This window comes from Mizuhopecten yessoensis, unplaced genomic scaffold, assembly GCF_002113885.1.
Source record: "Mizuhopecten yessoensis strain PY_sf001 unplaced genomic scaffold, ASM211388v2 scaffold9847, whole genome shotgun sequence".
Taxonomy (NCBI): Eukaryota; Metazoa; Mollusca; class Bivalvia; order Pectinida; family Pectinidae; genus Mizuhopecten; species Mizuhopecten yessoensis.
In genome coordinates this window covers 1,088,494-1,107,861 of record NW_018408252.1, presented here as the reverse complement: position 1 = coordinate 1,107,861, position 19,368 = coordinate 1,088,494, and the positions used below count along the sequence as shown (strand labels likewise).

General features: G+C 35.2%; 1 protein-coding gene across 2 annotated transcripts; it reads right to left on the bottom strand.

Annotated features, from left to right (window-relative positions):
* Nucleotides 1-3,441: 3,441 nt before the first annotated feature.
* Nucleotides 3,442-18,608, bottom strand: LOC110458817 (sodium- and chloride-dependent glycine transporter 1-like). 2 transcript variants are annotated; one of them, XM_021510742.1, is made up of 14 exons: nucleotides 18,473-18,608; nucleotides 18,127-18,276; nucleotides 17,798-17,929; nucleotides 15,747-15,957; nucleotides 14,850-14,982; nucleotides 12,606-12,740; nucleotides 12,058-12,161; nucleotides 10,866-10,990; nucleotides 9,810-9,922; nucleotides 9,108-9,239; nucleotides 8,724-8,823; nucleotides 8,132-8,232; nucleotides 6,616-6,783; nucleotides 3,442-4,883 (listed from the first exon to the last, which is right to left on the bottom strand). In XM_021510742.1, exons 2-14 carry the CDS (start codon nucleotides 18,266-18,268, stop codon nucleotides 4,785-4,787), a joined length of 1,695 nt encoding a protein of 564 aa, XP_021366417.1. In that variant the 5' UTR covers nucleotides 18,269-18,276; nucleotides 18,473-18,608; the 3' UTR covers nucleotides 3,442-4,784. The 2 variants fall into 2 exon arrangements, with proteins under 2 accessions (XP_021366417.1, XP_021366416.1); XM_021510741.1 differs by having other exon boundaries at nucleotides 15,747-16,020; nucleotides 18,473-18,607.
* Between the last annotated feature and the right edge of the window lie 760 nt (nucleotides 18,609-19,368).

The following is a 19,368-nucleotide window of genomic DNA, read 5'->3' as shown; positions in this document are numbered from 1 at the left end:
TACCACACTTCTGCCCTTTAACCTTGGGCCCCACACCTATAAGCCAATGCGTCTGGTACCAAACTGCTGGCCTTTAACCTTTGGTCCCCCACCTATAATCCCATGCGTCTGGTACCCCACTGCTGCCCTTTAACCCTTGGCCCCACACCTATGATCCAATACGCCTGATACCACACTGCTGGCCTTTAACCTTTGGCCCCACACCTATGATCCAATACGCCTGATACCACACTGCTGGCCTTTAACCTTTGGTCCAACACCTTTAATCCAATGCGTCTGGTACCATACTGCTGGCCTTTAACCTTTGGTCCCTCACCTTTAATCCAATGCGTCTGGTACCATAATGCTGGCCTTTAACCTTTGGTCCCACACCTACAATCCAATGCGTCTGGTACCACACTGCTGCCCTTTAACCTTTGGCCCCCCACCTATAATCCAATGCGTCTGGTACCAAACTGCTGGCCTTTAACCTTTGGTCCCCCACCTATAATCCCATGCGTCTGGTACCCCACTGCTGCCCTTTAACCTTTGGTCCCACACCTATAATCCTATGCGTCTGGTACCACACTGCTGCCCTTTAACCTTTGGCCCCACCCCTATGATCCAATACGCCTGGTGCCACACTGCTGGCCTTTAACCTTTGGTCCCACTCCTTTAATCCAATGCGTCTGGTACCACACTGCTGGCCTTTAACCTTTGGTCTCACACCTATAATCCCATGCGTCTGGTACCACACTTCTCACCTTTAACCTTTGGCCCCACACCTATAATCCCACACCACTGGTCAAACCCGTCTGGCGGCATGCTTGTTGTCATATACACATTTAACAAATTAATTACAAACATTTGAATTAAGCTTCATCAAATTGTTGTCTGGACATGCAATTACAAAATGTACATTTATATATACGTCAATTAGTTTGACTCTTTTTTCTAAGCAATGGATACATCACGAGTTGGTGTTAGGTCAGCCAGTGAAAGCCCTACATGTGGAGAAACGAAGGATGATTTATCTTACTTGACACAATATATTGAGCGTCAGCAGGTTGGATATTATATGAATTGGACATTGGGTTTCTCCATTAATAGAACTAGAGCCTTCGCCTGTAAAACGCATTCACCCACACAATTGTCTAGTCCACTTTTCATCTACACACACACAAGCAGTGTCAGAGATCTTCCAAATGAGATGCGTATTAAAATATATTTACAACACCTGAGGTGTTCCGATTAATTTTGATGACCGGTGCATACATACCCCACACAGATGTTCAATGTTATTTGTGCATATATAAATGTATGCACAATGAGACTGGAAGATGATTTGTATATTACTCAAAATACTGCAAAGGGGCAATATGATTCAGTTACTGATGTTACCCTTAATGATGTTTTAAGGTAAGGAGAAGAAAATGAAATTGTTTGAATAGCTGCTGACCATTTTTGCAATAAGTACATTAACGTGATTAAATTTCACTTACGAATCTAAAATTCATCAATGATTAAAACTAATTAATTTTTACTAATACTTTCATAACAATAAATGTAGCTATTGATGTTGTTAAATAGATTTTCCATTCGTTTGAACTGAGTTTGTTTAGAGGCCCGCGGTGGCCAAGTGGTTAAGGCGTCTGGCATTCTTCTACCTCTAGTCCTCCACCACTGGGTTGCGGGTTCAAGGCCTACGTAGGACAGTCGCCGGGTACTGGCCGCAGGTCAGTGGAGTTTTCTCCGGGAACTCCAGCTTTCCTCCACCACCAAAACCTGGAACGTCCTTAAATGGCCATAGCTGTTTATAGGACGTAAGACACAAACAAACTTTTTGTTTTGTTTTGGAGCGCTTGCCCTATTTAACTGCTGGTATTGTTTAAATATCCAACTGTTGGTCAAGAAGTGGCCAATTCATTTATGCATGAGTACTACTTATCAAATGTCTTTGTCTAGCTGTTGAAAACGGATAATTTACAATTAGAAACACAATGGATGATAGTTTTAAGCATTTGTTAAAGGGAATATTTAGTCAAATGACATCTTAGAAATCAAGTCGAATAACATGACCTGAAGCCAACGTCAAGTGAAGTCATTTTGAACTTTTGGGAAAGCCGGCGATAAAAATAGCTACGACCGAAATAGCGCAATATCCGGGCCTTCAGTGAGAAATAAACGGCATACGGCAAAACAGTATAACTGAGTCTCATTTCACACATTTACACAATAGATCAAAAGCAAGAATAATTATTATCGTTATATATAAATCTTATCAGATATTTCTGTTCACAGATGGATTCGAATAAAATAAACATGTTTAATGACAGTATGTACGCACTGAGACGGTACCGATACAGACAGTAACGATAATTGAGTTTGTTGATTCAGAATAAATGCTTGTACTTGTATTCCAAAGTAGCTAGGTGAATAAAGCGAGAAAATACCTTCTCTCCTCGGCTTGAAAGACATTTTTGCGAGCTGGAAAATCCACAGACAGCTGCCGCTAAAACGTAATGTTGTACAGTTAAGGATTTATTCATTCTTGATTAAAAACTCCAAGAAAACGTCGTCTCTTGTCAATTTTGTACATGAATTGTTAATAATGAGTATCAATCTATATCATCATGAAAATTTTTGTGACAAGATTAATTGTCCATTTAGGGCATATGTATCAGAAATCTTTAATACTTGGGGTGTATGCTTTTAATTTACGTATATCATTCACTGTAGGCATATGCTTATGCACCAAGTGTGATTTTTGCTTTTATTTGTATGATATATGTTTGTCAAATTATGATGAAAAATGTGGAGCTATTTTCTGAAAATTATAAATAAGAAGTAGAATATCCAATAGATAAAGAACATAAATAAGTAAACAAATAATTAAAAAAAAACATTTTTCCGAACAATGTACATAATTGGAAAATTACCTTTCATCAAAAAAGTAAACAATGCTTAATGAATTGATTATTTAATGGCAATTTATCATTAAATAATAACAATTTCTATGAGGCAAACTGTTTTGCTCCAGATACACGATGGCTTAGAATATCTATGCATGCCCTAGGGTCAATTAACCATGTTATAGTAATTCAACAATCAGTTTCAACGCTGCTTAAAAATGAGCTATACAAATAATAATAATAATAATAATAATTCAAGGTTCTTATATACCGCTTTATCACAACCTAGTTCGTAGGTCGTCTCAAAACGGCTCACAAATTATTATCCGTGAATATAAGGCCTTTGAAACCAGCCAATATCGTTTTGAACTCCCTGGGGAGCATACAGCCGGTGCTGCCATTTCGGCGCTCACAGCTAGCATTCTACAATTCTAGCACTGCCCAAACACGTACTCATTTACAGCTGAGTATACTGGAACAAGCGGAGTAACGTATCTTGCACAAAGATACAACACAGCGCCGTGACTTGACTCGAACCCGCAACCCTGCGGTCACAAGCCCGACGTCCTACCACTAGACGACTGAGCCTCCTGCAAACGATGACTATCAAAAGAACAAAATTGTACTTAACACTTAACATACCAATAAAAATTAGTGACTCGACAACAATTTTCATTTTTATTCTATTGAGGACCTAAGATTAATACCAAGAATTATAAGACAATATAGTTATTGAACTTATCCCACAGGCGGACATACTGTGTTGGAGCTGCAATGTTGTGTTAAAAAAATTTATTTTGTCTAGATGGTCATATTGCTAGTTGACATTTAAATAGTAAAAAGGAACAGGACAGAATAGGAAAGTGGTCGTTAAGATATTAAAATGAATAAGAATTGATCCGTGCTTAAACACGCATTTGAGGTATATTACATAGGGATGGAATACATGTACATAGAAGCTCTGTTCTAGCAGCCTAAGCTAGAGGTAGAGTATATTTAGTCCTCGCAAAACCATGGTGTCTTAACAAAGAGGTACACAAACCAAAGATATAACTAAGGCGTATTTTAATCTGTATTTATTACAAATGGTGCTTGAATTACGTGTCTCGATATCTTACTACTCGTTAAACGCGCCTAAGTATATCCTATGAACGTCGTTATCTAAACATTGTTGACAATAATAAAACGTATCATTTTAAGACTGTCAGGCGTAGAAAATATAGTTCAGGAGTCTGCTCGTAGATAAATGATGGGAACGTAACAATTATTTGTCGGAAGCCACGAACACAAATTCAAAGCAAAACGATTGTTACGTAGCAATGAAAATGTAGCTAAACAACATTCTCGAAATGACATCCAGTTGTTCTTACAATGTTTTGTTTAATTGTCCAAAAGTCCAAGAAGTTTCTATTGACATGTGTATTAATAGGTTACAACATATAAATCGTGTCTGCTGAGTGACATACTTCCATTTGAAACGCCATAGTTATATATATGGTTTTTTTCTTTTGGTAAAATGAAAATCAACCTTAAAACAAATCAATGAGAATAATGGGATAAGTTTTACTTCTATATTAAATAGGATATTTATAAATAAGAACATTTTACCTGTTTTCGATAAACGCCGTGTTAGTAAGATGAAATGTTATAGTTTTAACTCAGTAGCAAACAAAAACGATTTCAACCGTAGAAAAATAAATAATACAAACCATTGTCGGTGTCAATATTTTGTTTAGTTTAAAAGAAAAAGTTTTGAAATAGGAAGCTTATTTCTGTCGTCTACATTCATAAAAAAAATGAACAAACGGGGAGTATCAATCCGCATTGATGTTTTGTGTTAAACACAAACATATTAATTATTGTCTTATTCAAAACCTAATATGTACAGTGTTATTACAACAGCATTGCATGCCGGTCACTGTCCCTGGTCTGCAGATCCTCGTCCATATTTTTAGTCCAATTCGGCAGTGGTTTGACAGATTCACGTAGTCTCTACAAGGTAGAACGTGAAACAAACAGACACAATGAACTACAAAAAGTCACCGAACAATATAAAGGTAAGCTCTAGAATAACAAAGATAATTTGAGACCTACTTTTGTCCCGCAACATGAAGCTGTATTTTGCATTGAGTCGAATTATATTCACCATTCATTCCACGTTTGTGGTTAATTCATCTAACTGTTTAAGTTAAATGTTGGTTATGGAAGTTATCGTATACCACACAAAAGATACGTTACGTAAATAAGCTTACAGTTTATCAGGATAGGGTTTTAAAAACGCATCATAATGCATTCAAAATACTGCATAACATCGTGATGTTCATATATTATATTAGGTATCCGTTTTCGATGTATTGCTTTAAAACACATGTCACTAAATCATTAAATTATTTTAAAAACCAGCAATATAGCCATACCCTCAATAATTTGCAAAACTTTGTACTGTGAGATGGATTCTTTTGTGTGGTAAAATAAAAAAAAGTTAAGGGCAGATTCAAGATATTTTATATACAGCTAGGCCCCCTCCCTAATTATGATGTAAGTTTATTTGATAAGGAAGTAATGAAATATACAGATTGAAACTAAATACGTTTAAAGGTTATTCATGTATGAATAATATGAATAATAGTCCGAGAAATTTTCCTCGGAGCCCCTAGCAGCAACCAACATAGTACAAAAGTATATGTTTCCGTAGATAAACCCCAAGATCAAGAGTAAGTCATATTGATCAATATCGATGGCCTGATTGACATTTGGCATCATACAAAGACAGACAACAGTGAGTTATCGCCCTTGCAGATGGCGCTGCAACAAAATTGGTATTACAAACGTAATGCTAATTGTAGAATTGCAAGTATTGAATCAAATAAAACACATTCTATAGATATCCGAAGCATATACAATTTATGAAAGGCATTTATGTGTTTCTCTAAATGCAAAATAATTTTAATGAAGAAAAGACAATTCAAATGAAAAGTGTCATTGTTTCATTTTTAGTTATTAAACATTATATATTTCAACAATCTAAATATTTCTATTTCTATAGGTTTCATCTCTCAAATAAATTGATAATTATGTATCGTAGTGCATATCATTTCATCAGAAATATGAAATATTATTTTATGCTGCTTGTTCTGCTGATGAATATTTTGAAAATATCTTTGTGTGTCTGTTGAATTGGCATGCAATGCAAAAGTCAGCATTGCATTTGTAGGACCAAGTTGGTAGCAGTGCCATCTAGTGACGAAGCAGGGGCGTTTACTCACTTATGTCTCTCATCTACTTCGCCGAACCTGTCTGTTGTTGAAAGTAGTGGCAGTTCTTATCACAAGTGTCGTAGATAGCTTACACTGACGTTTATATATCAAGGGCTGATGGTAAGTAAAGAGGTATATGCTGCAGACACTCCATCGGCCCAAAGGAAATGCCCTGCCTCGTTTTTTATGATACAGATATGTAATGCAACAAGCAATACATACTGTAATAACAGATATACCCATGACGTTTCCCCTACACTTAGAGCATGCCTAAACCCTGTTTTTCTCTTGGGAAACAGACCGGAAATGGAGGAGATTTCATTAAATAAATCACATATCAATGTCTAAAGTTTTGAGTTATTCAAGACCTCGCGCAAATGTTCAACTATCTTTTTAAAACGTATCAAATCAATTCTTACATCCTGTCGATCAAACATTTGATTGAATCTTATTTATGTATGACTAACCTGCATGAGGCCTCCCGGATGTTTAGCCAATGTGTAGATCATATTGACAGCTAAGGGCAGTAAAGGTGTAATAGCGATGATCCAGCCCACCCCGATTGACCACACAGGATAAGACATTGCTCCATATGTCACGGGGCGATGCTTTACCAAGCTAACCACCCAAATGAACTGTAAAAGAGGGAAGTCTCTGTAGTTATCTGTTTGGTGATTGTAACATATAATAGTTTTGCCGTCAAGTTCCAACCTAACCATTTGTCATTTAAATATGCCATACGCCTTAGTTGACACCGGTAAACCCATTGCTGTTGTATTGCTCGAGATCCAATAAACTTGTTTGCTATAACGAAAATACGATATGTATACATAACCGACTTTCATTAAAACTGCTCGATTTACATTATACCAGGTATCTGTTTTGTACCTGTCGGTATTTTACTCGCAACATACAACGACACATGGCACTTGATACAACTTAAGATGAGAAAGTGTTCGTCATATAGCCTAGTTTGGATGATAATGAATCTCCGTTGTGACAACCAGATGAGAAATAATCTATTATATCTATATTATATTCATTAACATGAATATATTTTTCTCAAACAGCTACAAATGTTAACAGAATATAATAAACTATTTGATACTAAAATATATCGATAATAATGCAACCAAAATCAATTGATATAAAGTGACCATTTTCGTTGAATTAACAGGGGGAGTAACTGAGAACGGAGACTTTATAAACTCCGCCTTGTTATAGAGGGTGAATCACACTTTTTACTTGGGTGAGGCTACAATGCACAACTGGAAAATGATTCAAACTTCCCTGTGGCAAACGACTAATACAACTATGTAAACTATAATTCTATGTAATTTTGACAAAATATTATACAACTAAGTATCAACAATATATATGTTATATTGTGTACTTTCTTTTTATTCTGATAAACAAGCAATATCTATCATATATACTTATCTCCCGTGGAAGATAGCTATTTTGAAGGTCCATGGATGTAATGTAACATTTGTAGTTTTTTTATCACTATACTCGTACATATAACATGTTCTTAGATTGCTTGTATTGTGCTACATGTATGTGCGTAATAATCGAAGCGTATACGTATCCCAAATGTAATTATTATATAATTGCAAGGTATTTCATTTACTATGTTTGTGAAATCATGACTGCCAGCAATAAATCTGAAAACTCTCGAAAACAAAAATTGGACCCATTCTTGTTTCAATATGGCAATTTGATCAAAGGATGGCACACCTAAAGAGGAGTTGTCGCATTAAGCTGCATCATATCACTATAGATAATTGGCCACATTTGTAAAAAAAAAAAAAAATGCAGAAACACCAGACTGCAGAAAGTGTGTGCATTTTAAAATGTTACTGTATGTAAATGCGATGTGTTCAAATGCAATCTGCCTTAGCGTTTTGCTACGTGATAGCTAACTTTCCATGATATGATATTGTACTTATGATTGATTCCAAAAGGAACCTTATGCAAACTTACAAAAGTTGTAATAGGTGTTATGAACTTCCAAAAGAATTGCCAGAACCGTGGAATCGGATATCCCACCATCAATTCTATATCCTTGCTGAGCCTCTCCGAACCTTTAAAATGAACAAAAATGCTATATTTATGCTTGTAACAATCATAAGCTACAAAAGCTTTCGCGTATTAATTTAATGTTTTTATTACTATTATTGAAATGTACCTTGCCTATTGATTCAATAATAACTATTTAAACTGAATTGGCACGGTCTTTTTTGTCGAAAATTTGTAAATAACAATTCTTTTTTGTACAAAGAAGGTGATAATTTGTCTATCGAATGATATTAAAAAGGTTGTTTAACGGAGAATATTAAGTAAACCTAAGCTGCGATTATCATTATTTGCATAAATCAGATAAGCATAGTAAGAAAATAGAAACTTGGTAATTACTTAGATATTTTAAATGTTCACAATTTAATGTACACCAAGTAGCGAATATTAAATTTAACACCAACACAATGGAGAAAGTATTGTGGACCGATTTGTGGAATTATCAATAGCATTGGTAGACCCTTTTGATGTCTATAAAGTTTGTTGTATTTATATATACCATAGATCCAGGCAAGTACGCTGCTTTCCAGTAGAATAATTAAAAGTGATCCAACACTGGCAATATACCAATCAACGAGCTGAACAACAAACATGCCACCCTGTAAGTAAAAACAACGTATCAAACGTCTCATGTTTGAATCAGGATATGGGATTGGATGCGACACACACAGCTTTTTTATTACATTTTGTCACAAATCAGCATGTTTGGTACATTGTATGTACTCTTTTAAATCTGAGCTTTACTCTTTAATTATCTAACAACAATATATGTAATAAAAAGCAAAAGTGTCAATATGGCCTAATATGAAGATATTGATTATATGCGTTATCATCAGGTTGAGTGCATTATTAAACAGCCATACGCTAAAGTATATTGACGTGCCTGGTAGACGTAGGGTATCCCAATAATTGTCGTCAATATACACACAGCGGCCGAAGTCATTTTCACCTTCGAACGAAACACATGTGGATATACATCTGCCAAGGCTCCGTTTACAACTTGTAGATGAACGATCTGTAAAAAGAGAGTATTATCAACGAAACACGCTTAAAGAATAACAACGATTCTGAAGGAACTGCGGTAGTCAAAAGAGCTTAGCACAAAAGCTGCCATGCTAAGTTTTGTATATTCCTCGGAGAAATATAACACTGGAAACTAGCAATGTTGTCGAAGTAGAATGTATTTAATACATTCACTACCAAATCGAATTTAAACGGCAAACTATTTTTATTTCTCAACTTATATAAACAAAACTCAATTTTTTCAACCTCACCACAAAAGCTGTGTCTATCATGACATCAAGTGTAATTTCAAGGTATATTACTGCCTTGAAAAAAAAAATGCTATTAGTAAAAGCAAGAAACAATGTTTTTTTTTAGTAAAAACACACGTTTCATCCGCAACCTCATTTATCGCCAACTTATTTTAGGGATCTCCCATTTTCAATATTTGCTTAACAATTCCTTTATTGTTCTCCCTTAATACGATCAAAAGCCTTTTTATGTCGATTTTTGCTGCTTAATGAGGTTTCTCGGTAGATAGTTGTTTACACTTGTCTTATTCTTAAAATTCTTTCATCCATACCCGACTGTCTAATCCAACAGTGAACAGAGTGAAGAAGAATAAAGCGGACCAAAGTTGTGGAATGGGGAGGGTTGATATCGCTTCCGGAAATATCATGAAGGCTATCCCTGGACCTAAATGAAAAACAATATAGTAATAAAAATAAGACTCGGCTTTTAAAGCGTTAAAATCCTATTATTCTACTCCTATGGATGGCTGCACCGTCTCAATCGAGGAATGATATTTTTTAACGTCTCTGAGATCAGATGAGACCGAATGGCGGAACTGGTTTTAGGATACTGCAAAATGTTATCCCGATATAATTGTAAAAAAGTTTTATTTTTCTCATAGTTCTTATGTTTAATAGAACGAATAGAGTTGTTGTTTTCCTATCTTGGTGCAAAACGAAAGTGGTTTCCAAAATAAATAATAACAGAAACAAAAATAACACTTTAGAATTTTGGGCATACGATAATATTATGAAATACGAAATGAATTTTCAAAAATATTCAAGAAATTGAAATTTCCAATCAACCAATCAAGTCGAATTCACAACCAATGGTGACAGAAGAATTTAATTTGAATATGACAGGAGATTATCATATCAATTTGCTAAAAAAAAGAGTACTCAAACTTTAATCAGATATCATTAAAAGTGCCTGCAAATTGAGGTACAAGATTAGCACCAAAAACATGCTTAAATGCAATAGTGAGTTTAAACGTCTCGTATGAATATACCAAGGACGATAAATGATATATGTTGCATGGATTTCTTCAAGTTCACATTGGAATAAAGAAACATAGCTCATTATAATTACTTGTTGCGTTTATAAACAACAATTAATTACGACTATCACAACAAATGTTTGATACAAATTCCTTTTGACCATTGTAAGTCAGTGCAAAAATAGTTTGGTAGATTTTCCATAGATCACATGATTACACAGAAACTGGCTTCGTTAAGATAGCACTTTAAAACATTCCCTTGCGAGCATTGTTCATTCTGTGAGATAGCATATTCCTTAAGCTATTAACACAAAGAGGAGATACGAAGATTCATATTCCCATTATTCATACCATCAGCGACAACATCTTGTATATCCACATTGAAAGTTGTTGCCATGTAACCAAGAGTTACAAAAATAACACATCCGGCAAAGAGGCTAGTAAACGCATCCACAAGGGGTATTATCATTGCATCCCTGAAAAGACAACAAAAGTATGCACCATTATCAAATAAGATTAACGGTGAACAACAATATCTGGTTCATATTTAAAACATTTTAATGTTTCTCAGTCATAGCTTGACAATGGGATCAGTCGGTCTTGAAACGTTGCGACACAGTTAATGCGTACATTGTTTGTGTAAAAATTAAAACTTTGATATCACTTGATTCCAAACTGATGAATCCTATTGAACACTTAAATGCATAATGGGTTTTTCACCATCAAGTGGAAGGAACTGTTATTTTTTTACGATTTATTATTATTTTTATTATTCTACAAACAATTTTGTCTCACAATTTCTTCTTATCGGCTAAAGGCATGTCAATGATATTTTAAGATAATGTATTACATGCATATACGGTGTCACAGCAACATTTTCAAGTATTTCAAGTCATATATGGCCGCCATCAGGTCATATGTCAAAATCCTAAAAATGGCCTTAACTCAAAAACTCAAAAAAGTTTCCTGTTGGGTAAAAGGTCACCATCTTTTTTTTCAAGTTTGTTGTCGATGGGATAATTCCATTCCGTTGGATTTAGTGTCTTCAGTTTTCGATAAAAAAAAATAACATCATATTTCATTTTGAATATTTCCTATGATCTTTTAAAATGCCTAAAAAACTTTTTTTCTGCAATATCTATGATGGTAATTTCATTTAAACATAGTAAAAAGTTTTCCCTAGATATCTTTCCGAATTTTGGTAGGTTTTTGACTTTTACAACCGAAATGTCCACCATGACGTCATATCCATTTTAACCTAAATTACCATAACTCATTCATGGCTTAAGATATTAAGTCTTTGGATATGACAACACTCGCTTTCACCAAGGGGTCCGATTCCCCGATCGGACGTGAAAATGTATGGGGTCACCTGCCCGAACACGTGGGTTTTCTCCGGGTATTCCGGTTACCTCCCACATTAAGACCCCCCCCCCCCCCCCCGCGCACTAATATCCAGGTCAACAAGAGTGATTAATATAAGTTGTAAAAACTTATTCATAATTGTTATAAAATAATTAAAGTGTATATATAGTAAAGTTACCTATAAAGATTGTGATGAAAATCATTGTAACTGGAGAGAGTCACGAGGTCAGCTGCAGCAAACCCTGCCGAGTAGATTACCTGGACGGCAGCATCAGACCATACCTGTCGAGTAAAGCACAACAAATCCTGTGTTTCTTACTTCATGGGACAAATGGTATTATTACACTTAATAAAGTAACCATTTCTATGCCATACTTTTTCGACCAACTAATAAACAGCTTATATAGAACAGTCAATTGCGTGTTATTGTATAATAATTTATCTGCAACTTCATTTATTCAACATTCTTAGATACTAGATATTTTTTAGTTTCAAACAGTATCATATGTATTCCACTTCCTTGCTCAATGAAACCCGGAGTGCTTGTATTGTCGGTATTGAAAACGCAGTTTAGTTCCCGCAACAAACATGCCTATATATCATTACTACTGTACATTCTTGACCATAAGGGACATATCAGAATGTGCCGAAACATTCCCAGGTTCTAAAATACAAGTTCAAAATGTGAAGAAACAATATCTTAGTGAGGAACAGCGCAAGACTCACCGACAGATTTAGTAACTCTTCCCATCTTGGAATGAAGTAGTACCGCAGTCCCTGACCAGCGCCCTCTAGCGTCAAACCTCTGATCAGTAGGATTGTTAGGAATATGTAAGGGATTGAAGCCGCTACGTACATAATCTAGACAAAAACAAGCAATTGTGTGCACAGAATATCTTATATAAATATAGTGAAATTCGATACATTTCGGCGCTCACAGCTAGCATTCAACAATTCTAGCAGTGCCCAACCACGTACTCATTTACAGCTGAGTAGACCGGAACATTCCTACCACTAGACTATGGCGCCTCTGATTATTCAATTAATATATGAAATAAGTGAAACATGAGAGATGATTGTTACAAACTTTGTTTCTATCAAGGTTCATAGGATAATGAACACACACAAAACATAACAGAAATGATACATAAGCGAACTCGTTACCAAAGATATAAGAATGTGTCACAAAGTTGCCTAGAATGAAGGTGAGTTCGAAGAAATATAGCGTTAAAGACTGGTAAACTATACCAAGTTATACCATTCCAGAAACAGCGAATACTAAATATTTCAAGGACAACGAACATTTCATTGAGGACGAGATGGCTTCATCTGTCAAACCGATTATCATTCTAACACTGAACATGCGCATGCAACACCGCCTGGTCTTATTAGCAACCAGTGTGAAAAATATAACCCGCTTTCACGAGGACAAGAACATGCCGCAAATATGATTATGCGATTATCAGATATATTCAGAATTTGTGTTACGCTAAAAACAAATGTAACTTTGAAATTAGTCCAATACATCCTGCATGGTTCATTCCTATCACCACGTGCATAGGACAGAACATGAGTATTTGCAATGCCCTTTAAGACGTAATTATGCATTACCATGGATTAGCAACAACTGGTTCACCCGTTGTCAGTATAATACGACCGGGCGGAATGCTGTGCTGGGTGCCTTCGGCATAGTATTTCAGTAAGATAGCACTATATAGTCGGCATCAGATCCGCGCTATCATAAGGAGGTAAACAAACCAACACAACTTGTCTCCTGCATACACACAAGCAAGCACGCATACACTACACACATGGAGGTACGTCCTTAAATGATCTAAGCTGTTAATAGGACGTTAAACAAAATTAAACCAAACCAAACCAAACAAAATTTGGACTCGAGAGTCTTAAATTGAACTTTTTAAAATAAGATCGAAAAAGGAACCGAGAAAATGGACTACATGTAGTGTGTATACGTATTGACATTCACCTTTTTTGAACAGAATATAATTGGTTTGAAAGGTAATTAATGCTATGAGCAAGACAGATCAATATCAAGACGAAAAAAGCGTATTTATTGCATAAAAATGACAGCCAACCATCATTTTTCATAGATACTTACCAGAGGAATATGCGCACGTATAACTGAAATGATTGCTGTTAAAGCACGTTTATAGATCATGAAGAGGTGTACACTTATCAGGAAAAATCAACTCATGTTCTTAATGGAATTGAAGGTGGTAATAGTTATAAGGTTGATTCAAATTTAAAGTCCTAGATCAAGTGGTGGATCCAGATCATTTGTCAATGAATGTGTTACATGACACAAACAAAAGGTTAAAATGTTAAAAGATGTAAAAATATGTCAATAGCAAACAAATTGTTTCTGAAATATATCATATCTCATTATAGACATTAATTGAATGTAAATACTCATAGACTGATTGAAACTGTATCAAATAAACGTTTCATAGAGGGTACATTGTAAAATCTGTCATGTATTTGTTTGAAATCAGCGCATTCAATCATAGAGTGTTTGACTGTAAATGGTTGATCACATGCATGACAATAAGCTTAAGGTTGGTCTTCCTTGTGTAAAATGTAACTATGTGTGATGTAGGTATGGCCTATGAGTAGTCGCGACCTGCTCCACCTTCTGCACTTCAGACCATTTATGTTTTCAACTCGTTTTAATAAAGTTCGCTATTGAAGATTTAAAATCAGAATAAGGCAGTTTCATATCTTTCGTATTGAGATTAAGCGCTGCCTCGGTAAAAGTAAAATACATAATCAAAAACGAAGAAAAGACACCCCCTGTAAGAACTAGAAAGTTAGCTACACATTCATGGGAAACTACCAAAGAAAGCAAATCACCAAAAGTCTGTGACATTGGACATTTATGTGAGCACAACCGATCTTTAATTCTGGTTATTTATATTTGGGAATGATTGCAATCAAATACACAATACTTACCTTTCCAGACATCTTAATTCCCCTGAATACACAAAAGAATACAATTGTGCTCACTGCTACGTTGCAGAGTAATAAGGTCCAACGGATTTGTCCCATGTCTTCAATGTTGTCGGTTAACTCCAACACCTTGTACCTGAAACATGTACGAATGTTGTGCAGTATTTCTCTTTCTATATACATAGAAACATATTTTTAAAATCAAACATTATCTTAAACTGAACAGTATAAACAATATTAGGTTTAAGATAAAAAAAAATCGTTTACAATTCCGTTTATGGCAAATAGAACGGGAGTATCGAGATGCAGATACTGTATCATTGGTTGAAGCAGAATCCTGCTACATTACACCAGCATCTAAGACTTAAAGACTGTGTCTAAGGGAACAGCAATACGTAAAAGGAAGAGGTACTCTGCTGGAATGAATAATATTAATGGCGAGAACGCGATTCAACGTTTGTATGTTTGTCACTGCAAAGTTGTTTTTTGTTGCAGAATTAGTATTGACATCTGATGTATCTTTGAAAGTCTGTGATGTTATTGTCAAAATAAGTTCAGAAAATATTGGTCTTCCCGGAAGTGACGTCTCGGAAGCCATTTACCAGAATCTGACATTTTAAATATTTATTTAATCAATATGAGGACATGTACATGGTTCGCTGGTACTGTCTTACAACTGCTGTTAATTAATTTAATATACCTATAATACAGTGTGAATTCAAATGAATATGAAACTTAGTTAGCAATAAACAGTGAAATATTTTAATGCCATATATTTAAAACTGATTATGGTAAATACAAATGAATGCGAAATCATATAAGAATTCCGAATCTCTTTAAAAGATAACATTTCACTTATATAACACTGGTATATATTCCTAATATGCAGTACATACTTACTGCCAGAATTCCTCCGTGGCAGTCTTAGCAGTGCTATGTGGTACGATTCCAGTCAGAGATGATACGTTGTGTGATGTAAGGCTGGTGTTTGTCGTTGTTGTGTTGTACGGAAGCACCCTGCTGTAGCAATTCTCCGTGTTCCAGGCATTGCTACAACTAGTCCATGGTAAATGGGCAGTAAAACAGCTCCCGAAGTAGTAGAGTATCCAGGCTATAATGACGTTGTAGTATACTGAGACCACTACATTCATCACAATCATAGCATAACCGATACCTAAGATAATCACAAAAATATAAAAAAATATCTTATATTAAGTCCTTTATAAAGTGAATATTTGAATATTTGCAAGGGTGTAATGTATTTTTCCCAATCAGCTGATTGAGTTTGATTTACTATGGTGGCGGTGGTAAAGCCTGCCATCTATTTGAGTGACTTGCATTGCCATGTGGCGGTCTTTTGAGACAACACCAGTACCGCGTCAGTGCACATGTTTACCATATTGGCCGGTTGTCATTCAATGAACAGTTTCACTTGAACTAAGTTTGTGAAGTTACAAATTGTACTTGCAATTTAATAGCATTATTGATATTTGAAGTGCACAGCTTTTCCCAGTGTTCACCTGCATTTCAACTATTTCTAATGGGACTAATTATTGTCGAATACAAAGTTGGTAAAAGTGGGAAAAAATGAGGTGTACATCTGTTCCGTGTGTTCACTTAATTTGTCCTTCATATTTCAATCGTCCCAAGTTTTGCAATTTTGCACAAGTTTGATCAAGTTGATATGCACTTATCTTAGTTTGGTCCAACCCCTCCCCCCCCCCCCCCCCCCCCCCCCGCATTTGACTCTAATTTTGATTTTCGGTACCCACATCTGTATGAAGCCGTGGGCATATAATCGCCAAACCTTTAAAACATAAATATCATAAAAGCTAATTTAGTGTTTGCGTTTTTTATCTTTGATAACCAAATTTGAAGAGCTAGGTGGTCCTCACTCTCAATGCCTACCCCATTAAAACCAAATCCGTTATTACTATATATGAATAATTTGATATCACATTATATAATATATTTAAAATTGCACAGCCTAAATTCATGATACTGCATACGTATACCGCTTGTTGTTGAATATTGGTGTCGTTGAAGGTAACTTACAGCTCATGATTAAATATTATCAAAACGTAAATGATCTTTACTTTAAGGATAAAAATATAAAGTCATGTCGACATCATTGTACAAAAGTCCTTCTTGATAAATCTGTTAATCATGATGTCTTAGTAAAAAGGTGTTGCACTTCCAGGGCATTGCTAATTACCAATAAGTGCGATGTGATTTGCTGTGTCATGACAAGGCAACCGCAACGATGCACGCAAAAAGGTGCGTGCTATTGATAGTTCTTTATGGTAACTTTACGATATTTTATGTGACTCCCTGATTAATCAATTAGTTCGAGAAACATTGAAAACATAACATCGCAGGAAAAAGTAACTAAATCAGAAATTGTTTCTGTTCGTTCTAACAAATAGTACGTGCAATCAGCACTGTAGGTGGAAATATATTAAAACATACAGCACAAACTACTTTTGAAGATGAAGTACACATCATCTCCCGGCTTAACATGCATGGTTAGTTTCGTCGAGGTGAAAGCTACTAGGCATGGATTGAATAGTGGCTTCGTGTAAAATGATATTGCTGTTTTTATCTTAGCATGTTTTCATTGTTTTATGAAAGTGTCCAAAGCAGTGTGATACTACATCAACAAATGTGATATGTTTGATATGTTTGAGCCTGTCTACTTATCATGAATGCATCAATGTTTAAAAAGTATGGGTGAAACATTCATTTACATGCGTTCTTGAAATTTATAATACTTCTTGTGAAAATCTTAAAATCTGATTGGTCGAGACCAATTGTTCATTTCACACTGTCATAGGCTTTTTTATAAAGATAATTCGAACAAACAAAACATAAGTTGGATTGTTACCGCAATATAACAGATAAACTCGTGTAGGTTCGTCGTAAAAAACAGTGTTACTATATTAAAAGCAAACCTTTGAATAGGGGACAGCAAACCCAAGCTTTAGCGGGTCCCATACTGGAAAACTGCGGGTAGGAAAACTGCAATATTTGTTGCGGAATTGCCAGTATAGCCATAAACAGGAAGTATGGTATAAGGAACGCCCCTGAAAAAGAGACATAAACAAATTCAATAAAAAAAACTCGTATACTTTCGCTTCATTTCATTTTCCTTTAGCAAAAACAATAATTTTATACAACGACATTACAGAATTAGTGTGTGCTTTTTCACAATTTACCCTCGAATAATTAATACAAAAAAATTGACGGAAACTGGAAGGTTTTATAAAACGTACAAGCTTACCTCCGCCATTTTTGTAGCAGATATAGGGGAATCTCCATATATTTCCCAATCCAACACTGACACCTATGCACGAGAACATGAATTCCTTTCCATTTTTCCAAGTCTCTCGTTTCTTCGTTGCCTTAGACACAGTATTGTCCATCTTTTATGCTAAGAATGTAAAAGCCTCATTCACTGTATAACCAATACATACATCATTATAATCGACAAAAATTTACATCATAACATCGTTATCATAAATATTTCGATAAACATTGTTATGGATATTTATCACTATATACATCAGACTGTAACGTTAACAAACGAATAGCAATCAATTAAGAACGAAAAGGTGCATTTTTCTTACCTACTAGGCATTAGACACTTGGTGAACACAAACCTAATGTCAATACATCTAGGTCAATATTATAAACATATACACAGACACGTATTGTGACAAAGCTAACATTAAGATGAACAAATACGCATATTTAATGTATTGCCATACACGCCGTATGTGGCATGATCGACACATGAACACAGACAGCAACAGAATTGAATACAACAAATGTATTAAACTTAAAGGTTGGGTCCACTCCAATACTAAAAACCCATATGGTCGGCCCACGCAGTGATTTGTTTTCATATTTTGCAACAACGTTGCCAGACTTTAAAATGAAGGTCTCACGTTCCTAGGGTCTGATTTGGCGAAATCGGTGCTCCTTGAAATACTCCTGCTCAGAACATGAAGTTATACATACTCCAGAGCCTGAAAAAACATCATTTTAATCTCAAGCTGATTCTTTCTCTTAAAATGCTGCTGCTAAGGTGTAGTTGATCATTTTGATACCAAATATGTACTTACTTTTTCAACAAAAAACACATGTTACGTAAATTTCGTATGTTTGACCGACATTAGCAAATAAACGAACACAGGGACATTTTTTTATTTTCTCATATTCACCTATTTAAAATAAGGTATTACTAAAAACAAGTTAGTCATTAGAACATTCCGAGTTTTCACAAAACCAGACTCTTAAGGGTCAGTTTCGGATCGGATATGAAAACAGTCATTCATTACAAACACAACCTAAAGCGGTGTTGATGTTTACCATACTTTTAACAAACAATTGCCAATATGAAATTCTACAAATATTATTTGATTTCTTTTTTCATTAATTGTGTTTTTTTGTTTGTAGCATCCTGGAGTGGTTGTGATTAAAAAGGTATAAATGGAGAGGATTCATCTCTCTGGAGACGGGC

Bases quoted from the DNA above. Each gene is read 5' to 3' on its own strand.
- LOC110458817 (XM_021510741.1), bottom strand. From the start codon at position 18,268: ATGGACAATACTGTGTCTAAGGCAACGAAGAAACGAGAGACTTGGAAA. The intron at 9,240-9,809 runs GTATGGATGAAA...CTCTTTTTACAG, and splicing joins CTGTTGGATTAGACAGTCGG to ATCGTTCATCTACAAGTTGT. The intron at 4,884-6,615 runs GTTAGTCATACA...TCTACCTTGTAG, and splicing joins ATCCGGGAGGCCTCATGCAG to AGACTACGTGAATCTGTCAA.